This window comes from Tinamus guttatus, unplaced genomic scaffold (genome assembly GCF_059628265.1).
Source record: "Tinamus guttatus ecotype Peru unplaced genomic scaffold, ASM5962826v1 Tinamus_guttatus_pri_ptg000708l, whole genome shotgun sequence".
In the NCBI taxonomy this organism is placed as follows: Eukaryota; Metazoa; Chordata; class Aves; order Tinamiformes; family Tinamidae; genus Tinamus; species Tinamus guttatus.
The window spans coordinates 37,035-50,291 of record NW_028289242.1 but is presented as its reverse complement, the minus strand read 5'-3'; the positions used below and the strand labels follow the sequence as shown (position 1 = coordinate 50,291).

The following is a 13,257-nucleotide window of genomic DNA, read 5'->3' as shown; positions in this document are numbered from 1 at the left end:
GTGGGGACACCCTGTTTGGGGCCACCCCATTTGGGGACACCCGTGTGGGGACCCCCCTGTTTGGGGCTACCCTGTTTGGGGACACCCATTTGGGGACACCCCATGTGGTGACACCCCATTTGGGGACATCCGTTTGGGGACACCCCATTTGGGGACACCCGTGTGGGGACACCCCATGTGGTGACACCCCATTTGGGGCCACCCGTTTGGGGACACCCTGTTTGGGGACACCCGTTTGGGGACACCCCGTGTGGGGACACCCCATTTGGGGCCACCCGTTTGGGGTCACTCGTTTGGGGACATCCATTTGGTGCCACCCCGTTTGGGGACACCCCGTGTGGTGACACCCCATGTGGTGACACCCCGTGTGGTGCCACCCCTTTGGGGACACCCGTGTCACCCCCCCAGTGGCCTCATCACCCCCGGTGGCTTCTCGTCGGTGCCGGCCGGGATGGAGACCCCGGAGCTGATCGAGCTGAGGAAGAGAAGATCGAGGAGGCCATGGACGGGTGCGGGGGGGGGGTGCGGGGGGGGCACGAGGGGGGGCCATGGACGGGTGCGAGGGGGGCACGGGGGGGGACATGGGGGGACACGGGGGGGGGACACGGGGGGAGCATGGACGGGTATGGGGGGGGGCATGGGGGGTACGGGGGGGGCACGAGGGGGGGCCATGGACGGGTACGGGGCAATGGGGGGGGACACGGGGGGGGCTGGGCCAGGGGGGGCCATGGGGGGTACGGGGGGGGACATAGGGTGGGCTGGGCAAGGGGGGGCCATGGGGGGGTAAAGAGGGGGGCTGGGGGGGGGCAAGAGGAGAGCCATGGGGGGGGTAGATGGGGGGGCTGGGGGTGGCTTTGGGGTGGGGGGGCTGGGGGTGCCTGTGGGGACCCAGGTGGCACCGAGGGGGCATGGGTGGCACTGGGGGGTGGCAGGTGACACCGGGGGGATGCAGGTGGCACTGGGGGGGTTGCAGGTGGCACTGGGGATCCCAGGTGGCACTGGGGGGGCGCAGGTGGCACTGGGGGGACGTGGGGGGCAGCAGGTGGCACTGGGGGGATGTGGGTGGCACTGGGGGGTGGCAGGTGGCACTGGGGGGGTGCAGGTGGCACTGGGGGGTGGCAGGTGACACCGGGGGGACATGGGGGGCACCGAGGGATCCCGGGGGTGGCACTGGGGGTCTTGGGTGGCACTGGGGGGCAGCAGGTGGCACTGGGGGGACGTGGGTGGCACTGGGGATCCCAAGTGGCACTGGGGGACGTGGGGGGCAGCAGGTGGCACTGGGGGGACGTGGGTGGCACCGAGGGGTCCCGGGTGGCACTGAGGGGTCCTGGGTGGCACCGGGGGATGCAGGTGGCACTGGGGGTCCCAGGTGGCACTGGGGGGACGCAGGTGGCACTGAGGGGTGGCAGGTGGCAATGGGGGGGTGCAGGTGGCACTGAGGATCCCTGGTGGCACTGGGGGGACGCAGGTGGCACTAGGGGCAGCAGGTGGCACTGGGGGGACGTGGGTGGCACTGGGGATCCCATGTGGCACAGGGGGTTTCGGGTGGCACTGGGGGATGCGGGTGGCACTGCGGGTCTCGGGTGGCACTGGGGGGGACGCAGGTGGCACTGGGGGGTGGCAGGTGACACCGGGGGGACGCAGGTGGCACTGAGGGGTGGCAGGTGGCACTGGGGGGGGTGCAGGTGGCACTGAGGATCCCTGGTGGCACTGGGGGGACGCAGGTGGCACTAGGGGTCCCAGGTGGCACTGGGGGGGACATGGGGGGCAGCAGGTGGCACTGGGGGGACGTGGGTGGCACTGAGGGGTCCCGGGTGGCACCGGGGGATGCAGGTGGCACTGGGGGTCCCAGGTGGCACTGGGGGGACGCAGGTGGCACTGAGGGGTGGCAGGTGGCACTGGGGGGACGTGGGTGGCACTGGGGATCCCAGGTGGCACTGGGGGGACGCAGGTGGCACTAGGGGCAGCAGGTGGCACTGGGGGGACGTGGGTGGCACTGGGGATCCCAGGTGGCACTGGGGGTCTCGGGTGGCACTGGGGGGATGCAGGTGGCACTGGGGGATCCCGGGTGGCACTGGGGGGATGCAGGTGGCACCGGGGGGATGCAGGTGGCACTGAGGGATCCCGGGTGGCACTGGGGGGACGCAGGTGGCACTGGGGGGACGTGGGTGGCACCGAGGGATCCCGGGTGGCACTGAGGGTCTTGGGTGGCACTGGGGGGTGGCAGGTGGCACCGGGGGGATGCGGGTGGCACTGGGGGATCCCGGGTGGCACTGGGGGTCTCAGGTGGCACTGGGGGGTGGCAGGTGGCACTGGGGGGATGCGGGTGGCACTGGGGGTCTCGGGTGGCACTGGGGGGATGTGGGTGGCACTGGGGGATCCCGGGTGGCACTGGGGGAATGCGGATGGCACTGCGGGTCTCGGGTGGCACTGGGGGTCCCAGGTGGCACTGGGGGGAACGTGGGTGGCACTGGAGGATCCCGGGTGGCACTGGGGGGACGCAGGTGGCACTGGGGGGATGTGGGTGGCACTGGGGGATCCCGGGTGGCACTGGGGGGACGCAGGTGGCACCCGGGGGGATGCGGGTGGCACTGAGGGATCCCGGGTGGCACTGGGGGTGGCAGGTGGCACCAGGGGCTCCCGGGTGTCACCGCGAGGTGACAGTGGCCGTGTCCCCCCCCCCGCAGCAGCGAGACCCCCCAGCTCTTCGCCGTTGTCCCCGAGAAGCGCACGGCCACCGTGGGCAGCGCCCTCATGGGCTCCACGCACATCTACGACGTGGCCGCCGTGAGCGCCGCGTCCCCGCGTGTCCCTTCTGTGTCCCCACGTGTCCCCGCGTGTCCCTCCATGTCCCTTCTGTGTCCCGTGTCTCCCCGTGTCCCCCCCATGTCCCCCCTGCATCACCCCCCGTGTCCCCCGTGTCCCCGCTGTCCCCCCATGTCCCCCCCATGTCCCCCCACGTCCCCTCCATGTCACCCCTTGTCCCCTCTGTGTCCCTCCATGTCCCCCCGTGTCCCCACCACGTCCCCCCCGTGTCCCCACCGTGTCCCCCCGTGTCCCCGCGTGTCCCCATCATATCCCCACCACGTCCACCGCCGTGTCGCCCCATGTCCCTCCCATGTCCCCCCTGCGTCACCCCCGTGTCCCCTGTGTCCCTGCTGTGTCCCCGCTGTGTCCCCATGTCCCTCCATGTCCCCCCCACGACCCCCTATGTCCCCGCCATGTCCCCCCCATGTCCCCCCATGCCCCCCCACGTCCCCTCCATGTCACCCCTTGTCCCCTGTGTCCCTCCATGTCCCCCCATGTCCCCGCCACGTCCCCGCGTGTCCCCACGTGTCCCCCCATGTCCCCCCCATGTCCCCCCTGCATCACCCCCCGTGTCCCCCCTGTGTCCCCGCTGTCCCCCCATGTCCCCCGCATGTCCCCCCACGTCCCCTCCATGTCACCCCTTGTCCCCTCTGTGTCCCTCCATGTCCCCCCGTGTCCCCGCCACGCCCCCCCGTGTGTCCCCCCCGTGTCCCCCCGTGTCCCCACCACGTCCCCGCCGTGTCCCCCCGTGTCCCTCCTGTGTCCCCTTGTGTTCCCCCCACATCCCCCCCGTGTCCCCCCATGTCCCCCCCATGTCCCCCCTGCATCACCCCCGTGTCCCCCGTGTCCCCGCTGTGTCCCCAGTGTCCCCGCTGTGTCCCCACTGTCCCCCCATGTCCCCCCCATGTCCCCCCACGTCCCCTCCATGTCACCCCTTGTCCCCTGTGTCCCTCCATGTCCCCCCATGTCCCCGCCACGTCCCCGCCGTGTCCCCCCGTGTCCCCCCCATGTCCCCCCTGCATCACCCCCGTGTCCCCGCTGTGTCCCCAGTGTCCCCACTGTGTCCCCACTGTCCCTCCATGTCCCCCCCATGTCCCCCCACGACCCCCTATGTCCCCGCCATGTCCCCCCATGTCCCCCCATGCCCCCCCACGTCCCCTCCATGTCACCCCTTGTCCCCTCTGTGTCCCTCCATGTCCCCCCGTGTCCCCGCCACGTCCCCCCCGTGTCCCCCCCCCGTGTCCCCCCGTGTACCCTCGTGTCCCCCCGTGTCCCCACCACGTCCCCGCCGTGTCCCCCCGTGTCCCTCCTGTGTCCCCTTGTGTTCCCCCCACATCCCCCCCGTGTCCCCCCATGTCCCCCCCATGTCCCCCCTGCATCACCCCCGTGTCCCCCGTGTCCCCGCTGTGTCCCCAGTGTCCCCACTGTGTCCCCACTGTCCCTCCATGTCCCCCCCGTGTCCCCCCACATCCCCTCCATGTCACCCCTTGTCCCCTGTGTCCCTCCATGTCCCCCCATGTCCCCGCCACGTCCCCGCCGTGTCCCCCCATGTCCCCCCTGCATCACCCCCCGTGTCCCCCCTGTGTTCCCGCTGTCCCCCCATGTCCCCCCACATCCCCTCCATGTCACCCCTTGTCCCCTCCACGTCCCTCCATGTCCCCCGTGTCCCCACCACGTCCCCGTTGTGTGCCCCCTGTGTACCCTTGCGTCCCCCCCGTGTCCCTTCCATGTCCCCCCCACGTCCCCCACGTCCCCGCCGTGTCCCCACCTGTGTCTCCCCGTGTCCCTTCGTGTTCCCCCTGTGTCCCCGCCGTGTCCCCGTGTCCCCCCCGTGTCCCCGCAGGTGCTGGGCCGCAAGGGCGCGGTGGCCGAGGCGCAGGGCGTGGAGGTGGCGCTTGTGTCCCCCTTGTGTTCCCCCCACGTCCCCTCCATGTCCCCCCCGTGTCCCCCCCATGTCCCCTCATATCCCCCCCTGTCCCCTCGTGTTCCCCCCATGTCCCTACCATGTCCCTGCCATGTCCCCCCTGTGTCCCCCCCACATCCCCCCCATGTCCCCGCCGTGTCCCCCTGTGTCCCCCCACGTCCCCCCCGTGTCCCTTCGTGTTCCCCCCACATCCCCCTGTGTCCCCCCCATGTCCCCTCATGTCCCCCCCATGTCCCCTCGTGTCCCTGCCATGTCCCCAACATGTCCCCACTGTGTCCCCTCGTGTTCCCCCCATGTCCCCCCCATGTCCCCCTTGTCTCCCCCCATGTCCCCCCGGGTCCCCCTCGTGTTCCCCCCATGTCCCTGCCATGTCCCCACCGCAGCCCCCTCGTGTCCTTGCCATGTCCCCAACATGTCCCCACTGTGTCCCCTCATGTCCCCCCCATGTCCCCGCAGGTGCTGGGCCGCAAGGGCGCGGTGGCCGAGGCGCAGGGCGTGGAGGTGGCGCTCGTGTCCCCCCCGTGTCCCCCCACGTCCCCCCCATGTCCCCCCTGTGTACCCTTGTGTCCCCTCCATGTCCCCAACATGTCCCCCCGTGTCCCCTCGTGTCCCCCCATGTCCCCCTGCGTCCCCCCTGTGTCCCCCCATGTCCCCACCACGTCCCCACCGTGTCCCCCCCGTGTCCCCCCATGTCCCCCCATGTCCCCCGTGTCTCCTCATGTCCCCCCCATGTCCCCACCATGTGCCCCCCGCGTCCCCCCATGTCCGCCCCGTGTCCCCCCACATCCCCCCCGTGTCCCCCCATGTCCCCGCCGTGTCCCCTCGTGTCCCCCCCATGTCCACCCCGTGTCCCTCCTGTGTCCCCTCATGTTCCCCCCACGTCCCCCTGTGTCCCCACCATATCCCCACCAAGTCCCCCCCGGGTCCCCACCGTGTCCCCACCACGTCCCTGCCGTGTCCCCCTTGCGTACCCCCGTGTCCCCTTGTGTCCCCACCGTGTCCCCCCACGTCCCCACCGTGTCCCCCCATGTCCCCACCACGTCCCCCATGTCCCCCCCGTGTCCCCTTGTGTTCCCCCCACGTCCCCACCGTGTCCCCCCATGTCCCCCCGTGTCACCGCCACGTCCCCACCACGTCCCCCTCGTGTTCCCCCCATGTCCCCCCCATGTCCCCCCCGTGTCCCCACCATGTCCCCCCGTGTCCCCTCAGGTGCTGGGCCGCAAGGGCGCGGTGGCCGAGGCGCAGGGCGTGGAGGTGGCGCTCGTGTCCCCTCTGTGTCCCCTCATGTCCCCACCACGTCCCCCCCATGTCCCCACCGTGTCCCTGCCGTGTCCCCCCACGTCCCCCCCATGTCCCCCCTGTGTACCCTTGTGTCCCCTCCATGTCCCAAACATGTCCCCCCCATGTCCCCTCGTGTCCCCCCATGTCCCCTCGTGTTCCCCCCATGTCCCTGCCATGTCCCTGCCATGTCCCCTCTGTGTCCCCCCCACATCCCCCCCATGTCCCCGCCGTGTCCCCCTGTGTCCCCCCCGTGTCCCCCCCATGTCCCCACCACGTTCCCCCCGTGTTCCCCCCGTGTCCCCCGGTGTCCCCGCCACGTCCCCGCTGTGTCCCCCCTGTGTACCCTTGTGTCCCCTCCATGTCCTCAACATGTCCGCGCTGTGTCCCCACATGTCCCCCCGTGTCCCCGCAGGTGCTGGGCCGCAAGGGCGCGGTGGCCGAGGCGCAGGGCGTGGAGGTGGCGCTGGCGCCCGAGGAGCTCGAGCTGGACCCCACGGCCATGACGCAGAAGTACGAGGAGCACGTGCGCGAGCAGCAGGCGCAGGTGGAGAAGGAGGACTTCAGCGACATGGTGGCCGAGCACGCCGCCAAGCAGAAGGTGACACCGCGGGGACACGCGGGGGGACAGCGCGGGGACACCTGGTGCTGCCGCTGGGGACACCCGGGACACCTAGTGCTGGCGCTGGGGACACACGGGGACACCTGGGGACACCCAGTGCTGCCGCTGGGGACACACGGGGACACCTGGCGCTGCCGCCGGGGACACCCAGGACACGCGGGGACAGCTGGTGCTGCCGCTGGGGACACGGGGGGACATGCGGGGACACACAGCGCTGCTGCTGGGGACACCTGGTGCTGCCACTGGGGACACCCAGGACACCCAGCGCTGGCGCTGGGGACACGGGGGGACACCTGGTGCTGCCGCTGGGGACACGCAGGGACATACGGGGACACCTGGGGACACCTGACACTGCCACTGGGGACACCTGGGGGCACCCAGTGCTGCCGCTGGGGACACACGGGGACACCTGGCACTGCCGCTGGGGACAATGGGGACACCCGGTGCTGCCACTGGGGACACCTGGGGGCACCCGGTGCTGCCACTGGGGACACGCGGGACACCTGGTGCTGCCGCTGGGGACACACAGGGACACCTGGTGCTGCCGCTGGGGACACCCAGGACACCCGGCGCTGCCATTGGGGACACACAGGGACACCTGGTGCTGCCGCTGGGGACACATGGGGACACCTGGTGCTGCCACTGGGGACACACGGGGACACCCGGGACTGCCATTGGGGACACGCGGGGACACCTGGTGCTGCCACTGGGGACACCCAGGACACCCAGCACTGCCACTGGGGACACCTGGGAGACCCGGCACTGCCGTTGGGGACAATGGGGACACCCGGTGCTGCCACTGGGGACACCTGGGGGCACCCGGTGCTGCCACTGGGGACACGCGGGACACCTGGTGCTGCCACTGGGGACACGGGGGGACATGCAGGGACACACAGCGCTGCTGCTGGGGACACCTGGTGCTGCCACTGGGGACACCCAGGACACCCAGCACTGCCACTGGGGACACACGGGGACACGCGGGGACACCTGGGGACACCCGGTGCTGCCACTGGGGACACCTGGGGGCACCCAGTGCTGGCGCTGGGGACACAGGGGGACACCTGGGAGACCCGGTGTTGCCGCTGGGGAGACCTGGGACACCCAGTACTGCCACTGGGGACACACGGGGACACCTGGTGCTGCCGCTGGGGACACTCAGGGACACGCGGGGACACCTGGGGACACCCGGTGCTGCCGCTGGGGGCACCCGGGACACGCAGCGCCGGCGCTGGGGACACACGGGGACACCTGGTGCTGCCACTGGGGACAAGCAGGGACACCTGGCACTGCCGCTGGGGACAATGGGGACACCCAGCACTGCCGCTGGGGACACCTGGGGACACCTGGTGCTGCCACTGGGGACACGCAGGGACACACGGGGACACCTGGGGACACCCGGTGCTGCCACTAGGGACACCTGGTGCTGCTGCTGGGGACACGCAGGGACACCTGGCACTGCCGCCGGGGACAATGGGGGCACCCACTGATGCCGCTGGGGACACACGGGGACACCTGGCGCTGCCACCGGGGACAAGGGGGACACCCAGCGCTGGCGCTGGGGACACCCGGTGCTGCCACTGGGGACACGCAGGGACACCTGGGGACACCCGGTGCTGACGCTGGGGACACGCGGGACACCCGGCGCTGCTACTGGGGACACAGGGGGACACCTGGTGCTGCCGCTGGGGACACGCAGGGACACACGGGGACACCTGGGGACACTTGACACTGCCGCTGGGGACAATGGGGACACCCAGCACTGCCGCTGGGGACACGTGGGGACACCTGGTGCTGCCGCTGGGGACACACGGGGACACATGGGGACACCTGGGGGCACCCGGTGCTGCTGCTGGGGACAACGGGGACACCTGGGGAGACCTGGGGACACCTGGCGCCACCCCGGGGGACACGCGGGGACACCTGGGGACACGCGGTGCCACCGAGCGCTGTCCCCGTCCCCAACTCGCCCCTCTCTCCGCAGCAAAAGAAGCGCAAGGCCCAGCCCCAGGACGCCCGCGGCGGCGGCAAGAAGTACAAGGAGTTCAAGTTCTAGATGTCCCCAACGTCCCCGACGTCCCCAGCGTCCCCAGCCCCGTGTCCCCCTGTCCCCATGTCCCCTCCCGCCCCCGTTTTGTAAATAAAGGCCCAGGTGACACTGGGAGCACCCGGTTCTGTGTTGGTGACAGCGGCGCTGCAGGTGGCACTTGTGTCCCCAGGGCGGGTGGGGAGGCGGTGCCTGGGGTCCCTTGGTGTCCCCCATGCTGGTGGCATCGTCCCCTGGGGCAGCTCCCACTTGGTGACACTGTCCCTGCTGCTCCAACGTGTCCTTCAATGTCCCCTCCTGCTGTCACTTCACCCGAGGGGGAGCCCCGTGGGGGACCCAGGATGCAGCTGGGGGGTCCCTGGGGACACAGGAACAGGGACACTGAGGATGGGGACACCCTGGGGACACCCTGGGGACATGGGAGCAGGGACACTGAGGATGGGGATACCCTGGGGACACAGGAGCAGGGACACAGAATGGGGACACTCTGGGGACACAGGAACATGGACACTGAGGATGGGGACACCTTGGGGACACCCTGGGGACACAGGAGCAGGGACACTCGGAGAATGGGGACACCCTGGGGACAACCTGGGGTCACAGGAACAGGGACGCAGAATGGGGGCACCCTGGGAACACAGGAGCAGGGACACTCTGGGAATGGGGACACTCTGGGGACACAGGAGCAGGGACACCGAGGATGGGGACAACCTGGGGTCACAGGAACAGGGACGCAGAATGGGGGCACCCTGGGAACACAGGAGCAGGGGCACTGAGAATGGGGACACCCTAGGGACACACTGGGGACACAGGAGCAGGGACATTGGGGATGGGGACAACCTGGGGACACAGGAACAGGGTCACTGAGAATGGGGACACCTTGGGGACACCCTGGGGACACAGGAGTAGGGGCACTCTGAGGATGGGGACACCCTAAGGACACCCCGGGGACACCCTGGGGACACCCCAGGGACACAGGAACAGGGACATTGAGGATGGGGACACCCTGGGGACACAGGAGCAGGGACATTGAGGATGGGGACACCTTGGGGACACCCCAGGGACACGGGAACAGGGACACTGAGGATGGGGACAACCTGGGGACACCCTGGGGCACAGGAACAGGGTCACTCTGAAGATGGGGACACCCTGGGGACACCCCCGAGTGTCACCCACGTCTGCAGTGGGCACCGTCACGGTCACCAGGGTGGGGACACAGGAACAGGGACACTGAGGGTGGGGACACCTTGGGGACACCCTGGGGCACAGGAACAGGGTCACTCTTGAGGATGGAGACACCCTGGGGACACAGGAACAGGGACACTGAGAATGGGGACACCCTGGGGACAACCTGGGGACACAGGAGCAGGGTCACTGAGGATGGGGACACCCTGGGGACACCCTGGGGACATAGGAACAGGGACACTGAGGATGGGGACACCCTGGGGCACAGGAACAGGGTCACTCTGAGGATGGGGACAACCTGGGGACATAGGAACAGGGACACTGAGGATGGGGACACCTTGGGGACACAGGAGCAGGAGCACTGAGAATGGGGACACCTTGGGGACACCCTGGGGACACCCCCGAGTGTCACCCACATCTGCAGTGGGCACCGTCACGGTCACCAGGGTGGGGACACCCCCGAGTGTCACCCATCTCCGCAGCGGGGACCCACGTGCGGGGACCCCGGGGTGGGCCCAGGGTGGGGGGCACCCAGTGTCACCCCCCCGGTGTCCCCGTGTCCCCGCAGGGTCCCCGCAAGCTCTACGAGCAGCTCAACCCCATCCTGGCCTCGGAGACGGCCCTTCCCGAGAGCGTCACCCCGTGATGTCCCCAACGTGTCCCCTTGGGTGTCCCCCACCCAACCCCATGTGTCCCAGTGTCCCTTGGGTGTCCCCACCCCACCCCTGCACCCCAGCACCCAAGGGGACCCCATTGGGTGCCCCCCGTGCGCTCCAGCACCCCAGGGTGCCCCCTCCCCGCTGTCCCCCCACGGGGCCCTGCGGTGTCCCCGGTGGCACCCAGGGCTCCCCTTGCCACGGGGACATGGGTCATGGGACACAGGGACATGGGGACATGGGACATGGGACAAGGGGACGTGGGGACACAGGGACATGGGGACACGGAGACATGGGGACACGGAGACATGGGACATGGGGACACAGGGACTTGGGGACGTGACACAGGGACATGGAGACATGGGGACACAGGGACACGGAGACAGGGGACATGGGACATGGGGACATGGGGACACAGGGCCATGGGGATATGCGGACAGGGGGGCATGGGACACAGGATGCGGGCCATGGGACATGGGGACACGGGGACATGGGGACATGGGATACGGGAACACAGGGACATGGGATAAGGGGACATGGGACACAGGGACACGGGGACATGGGGACATGGGGACATGGACATGGGGACAGGGGACATGGGGCTGTGGGACACAGGGACATGGGGACACAGGGACACTGGGGACACGGAGCTTTGGGAGCTTGGGGGACATAGGGGACACTGGGGACATGGGACCCCAGGGCCACCCAGAGCTTTGGGGACCCTGCGGGGAATTGGGGACACTGGAGACATTGGGGACACGATGTTTCACACATGCAATGGGCACCCCCCCTTGCACAATGATTGCACACGCCTTGCACACCTCTTGCACAATGATTGCACACCTCTTGCACAATGAGTGCACACCTCTTGCACACCCCTTGCACGTCTTTTGCACAATGATTGCACACGCCTTGCACACCCCTTGCACACATCTTGCAAACCCCTCGCACAATGATTGCACCCCCCTTGCACAATGATTGCATGCGCCTTGCACACCCCTTGCACTATACACACCTCTTGCACACCCCTCACATAATTGCACACCCCTTGCACGTCCCTTGCATACTCCTTGCACAATGATTGCACAGCCCCTGCACGCGCCTTGCACACTCCTTTCACAATGATTGCACACTGCTTGCACACTGCTTGCACACCTCTTGCACAATGAGTGCACACCTCTTGCACACCCCTTGCACGTCTTTTGCACAATGATTGCACACGCCTTGCACACCCCTTGCACACATCTTGCAAACCCCTCGCACAATGATTGCATGCGCCTTGCACACCCCTTGCACTATGTACACCTCTTGCACACCCCTCACATAATTGCACACCCCTTGCATGTCCCTTGCACAATGATTGCACAGCCCCTGCATGCGCCTTGCACACTCCTTTCACAATGATTGCACACCTCTTGCACAATGATTGCACACCCCTTTCACAATGATTGCACACCTCTTGCATACTCCTTGAACGCCCCTTGTACAATGATTGCACGTGCCTTGCACGCCCCTTGCACTATGTTTGCGCACCTTTTGCACACCCCTCACATAATGATTGCACAATGGTTGCAAAGCTCTTTCACAGTGATTGCACACTGCTTGAACATCCCTTGCACACCCCTTGCACGCCCCTTGCACAATGATTGCACACGTCTTTCACACCCCTCGCACATCGCACACACAATGATTGCATGCCCCTTGCACAATGATTGCACACCCCTTGAACACCCCTTGCACAATGAGTGCACACCCCTTGCACGTGCCTTGCACGCCCTTTGCACAATGATTGCACACCTCTTGCACACTCCTCGCACACCCCTTGCACAGTGATTGCACACCTCTTGCACACCCCTCGCACACCGCACACACAATGATTGCACACCCCTTGCACACCCCTTGCACAATGATTGCACACCCCTTGCACAGTGATTGCACACCTCTTGCACCCCCTCCCACAATGATTGCACACCCCTCGCACACCCCTTGCACAATGATTGCACACCCCTTGCACGCCCCTTGCACAGTGATTGCACACCCCTTGCATACCCCTTGCACAGTGATTGCACACCCCTCGCACACCGCACACACGATTGCACACCCCTTGCACAATGATTGCACACCCCTTGCACAGTGATTGCACACCTCTTGCACCCCTCCCACAATGATTGCACACCCCTCGCACACCCCTTGCACAATGATTGCACACCCCTTGCACGCCCCTTGCACAGTGATTGCACACCTCTTGCACACCCCTCGCACACCGCACACACAATGATTGCACACCCCTCACACAATGATTGCACACCTCTTGCACATCCCTTGCACAATGATTGCACACCCTTTGCACAATGATTGCACACCTCTTGCACACTCCTCGCACACCCCTTGCACAGGGATTGCACACCCCTTGCACGCCCCTTGCACAGTGATTGCACACCCCTCGCACAGTGATTGCACACCTCTTGCACACCCCTCGCACACAATGATTGCACACCCCTCGCATAATGATTGCACACCCCTTGCACAATGATTGCACACCTCTTGCACACCTCTTGCACAATGATTGCACACGTTTTGCACACCCCTCGCACACCACACACACGATGATTGCACACCTCTTGCACAATGATTGCACACCCCTTGCATGCCCCTTGCACAGTGATTGCACACCTCTTGCACACCCCTCGCACACCACACACACAATGATTGCACACCCCTTGCACAATGATTGCACACC

The 13,257-nt window shown here is 67.5% G+C and overlaps 1 protein-coding gene across 1 annotated transcript; it reads left to right on the top strand.

Annotated features, from left to right (window-relative positions):
- Positions 1–418: 418 nt before the first annotated feature.
- Positions 419–8,696, top strand: LOC148591785 (splicing factor 3B subunit 2-like). The gene is made up of 4 exons (XM_088536745.1): positions 419–509; positions 2,688–2,787; positions 6,426–6,611; positions 8,614–8,696. The coding sequence occupies exons 1-4, from the start codon at positions 502–504 to the stop codon at positions 8,683–8,685; spliced, it is 366 nt and encodes a 121-aa protein (XP_088392871.1). The 5' UTR covers positions 419–501; the 3' UTR covers positions 8,686–8,696.
- The last annotated feature ends 4,561 nt before the right edge of the window (positions 8,697–13,257 follow it).